Here is a 1,777-nt window from a genome sequence, read left to right on the forward strand (position 1 = left end):
TCCTCCAATCCACACCTTCTTACCACCTCTTTAGAAGTCATGTGGCTGCAGGGCTGACCCTTGGGGTAAAAGAGGTTGGCTGGTATAGCCATGTAGGATGATTATCTTCACACGTATCTATTACTTTGTAGAATAAGATAGACCGTGATTTAGGAACCTGAAGACCAAGGTTCAAGACCAGCTCTTCTACTCCAGCTGCAGGGCCTTGGGCAGGTGCCTCTAGGCCTTAGTTTACTCCCTGTGAAATGGGGACAATGGCAATCCCTCCCCCGCCGAGTCACTGTGAGTGAGGACATGATGACAGGCTGGTTGTGAATGGTCTTGTCAATCGCGCCATCATTAAGGGTGCCCATTTCCAGGTTCTCCCAGGCCTCGTGGCTCCCAAGGCCTGCGTAGCTGGCACCCAGGTGTAGACCCGTCCACGTGAGCTGCCGAGGACACAGCCGGCATGAACTGGGCATTTTTGCAGGGCCTCCTGAGTGGCGTGAACAAGTACTCCACGGCGCTGAGCCGCATCTGGCTGTCGGTGGTCTTCATCTTCCGCGTGCTGGTGTACGTGGTGGCAGCCGAGGAGGTGTGGGACGATGAGCAGAAGGACTTCATCTGCAACACCAAGCAGCCAGGCTGTCCCAACGTCTGCTACGATGAGTTCTTCCCCGTGTCCCACGTGCGCCTCTGGGCCCTGCAGCTCATCCTGGTCACGTGCCCCTCGCTGCTCGTGGTCATGCACGTGGCCTACCGCGAGGAACGCGAGCGCAGGCACCGCCTGAAGCACGGGCCCAACGCCCCGTCCCTGTACGACAACCCGAGCAAGAAGCGGGGTGGGCTCTGGTGGACGTACTTGCTGAGTCTCATCTTCAAGGCCGCTGTCGACTCCGGCTTCCTCTACATCTTCCACCGCCTCTACCAGGATTATGACATGCCCCGCGTGGTGGCCTGCTCCGTGTCACCCTGCCCCCACACTGTGGACTGTTACATCTCCCGCCCAACAGAGAAGAAGGTCTTCACCTACTTCATGGTGACCACAGCTGCCATCTGCATCCTGCTCAATCTCAGTGAGGTCTTCTATCTGGTGGGCAAGAAGTGCCTGGAGGTCTTCAGCCCCAGGCGCCGGCGGTCTCGGCGCCAGGGTCATCTACCTGATACGTGCCCACCATATGTCCTTTCCCAGAAAGGGAACCCCCAAGATGAGATCTCTGTCTTAACGAAGGCTGGGTCAGCCCCTATGGCTGTAGATGGGTACCCATAACCGGCAAGATTGGTGGATAGGATCACCAGGTCCCCCTACCTATTCCCTGAGACCACCTGGGAAAACAGGCAAGGGCAGTTGTGTCTTTTCTGCAGTAGGGCCACTGAGGAGGGTGGCTGTGGGGGCTCAGGACACACCCAGGGGCCAGTGCAGGGAGCAGTTTGGTCCCTGGGTCATGAGCCTCAGGGGAGGGAGGTTGATGGCTGGTGGGGATTTTGTATATGGCAATAGGGACATCAAAACCCTTAATAAATATGATTTTCCCAATACTTTGCAGACAGGTGGGGAGTGGTGGGAGGGAAAGCAGGGGGGTCAGATAAACCTCAAAGTCCATCCAGTGGGCACCCGAGCCCCAGATCCAGGCTTACCCATCACCCACATGCACACAGAGTGTGCCCCCCAGGGGGATGCCCAAAGGCAGAGGCTACTCCAGGGGTCTCTGGGTTCTGCAACCAGCTGGCCAAGGTAGGAGGAAAGGGACCCCAAGAGACCTTGTATCCAGCAGGAGTCGGTACTCAGTGAGTCTCC

General features: G+C 57.5%; 1 protein-coding gene across 1 annotated transcript; it reads left to right on the forward strand.

Moving 5' to 3' along the window:
• Positions 1 to 382: 382 nt before the first annotated feature.
• On the forward strand, positions 383 to 1,515 carry LOC103581894 (gap junction beta-4 protein). Its single transcript, XM_008563616.1, has one exon. The coding sequence runs from the start codon at positions 449 to 451 to the stop codon at positions 1,247 to 1,249; it is 801 nt and encodes a 266-aa protein (XP_008561838.1). The 5' UTR covers positions 383 to 448; the 3' UTR covers positions 1,250 to 1,515.
• The last annotated feature ends 262 nt before the right edge of the window (positions 1,516 to 1,777 follow it).

This window comes from Galeopterus variegatus, unplaced genomic scaffold (assembly GCF_000696425.1).
Source record: "Galeopterus variegatus unplaced genomic scaffold, G_variegatus-3.0.2 Scaffold14201, whole genome shotgun sequence".
NCBI lineage: Eukaryota > Metazoa > Chordata > Mammalia > Dermoptera > Cynocephalidae > Galeopterus > Galeopterus variegatus.

Coding starts and splice junctions, on each gene's coding strand:
- LOC103581894 (XM_008563616.1), top strand. CDS start 449: ATGAACTGGGCATTTTTGCAGGGCCTCCTGAGTGGCGTGAACAAGTAC.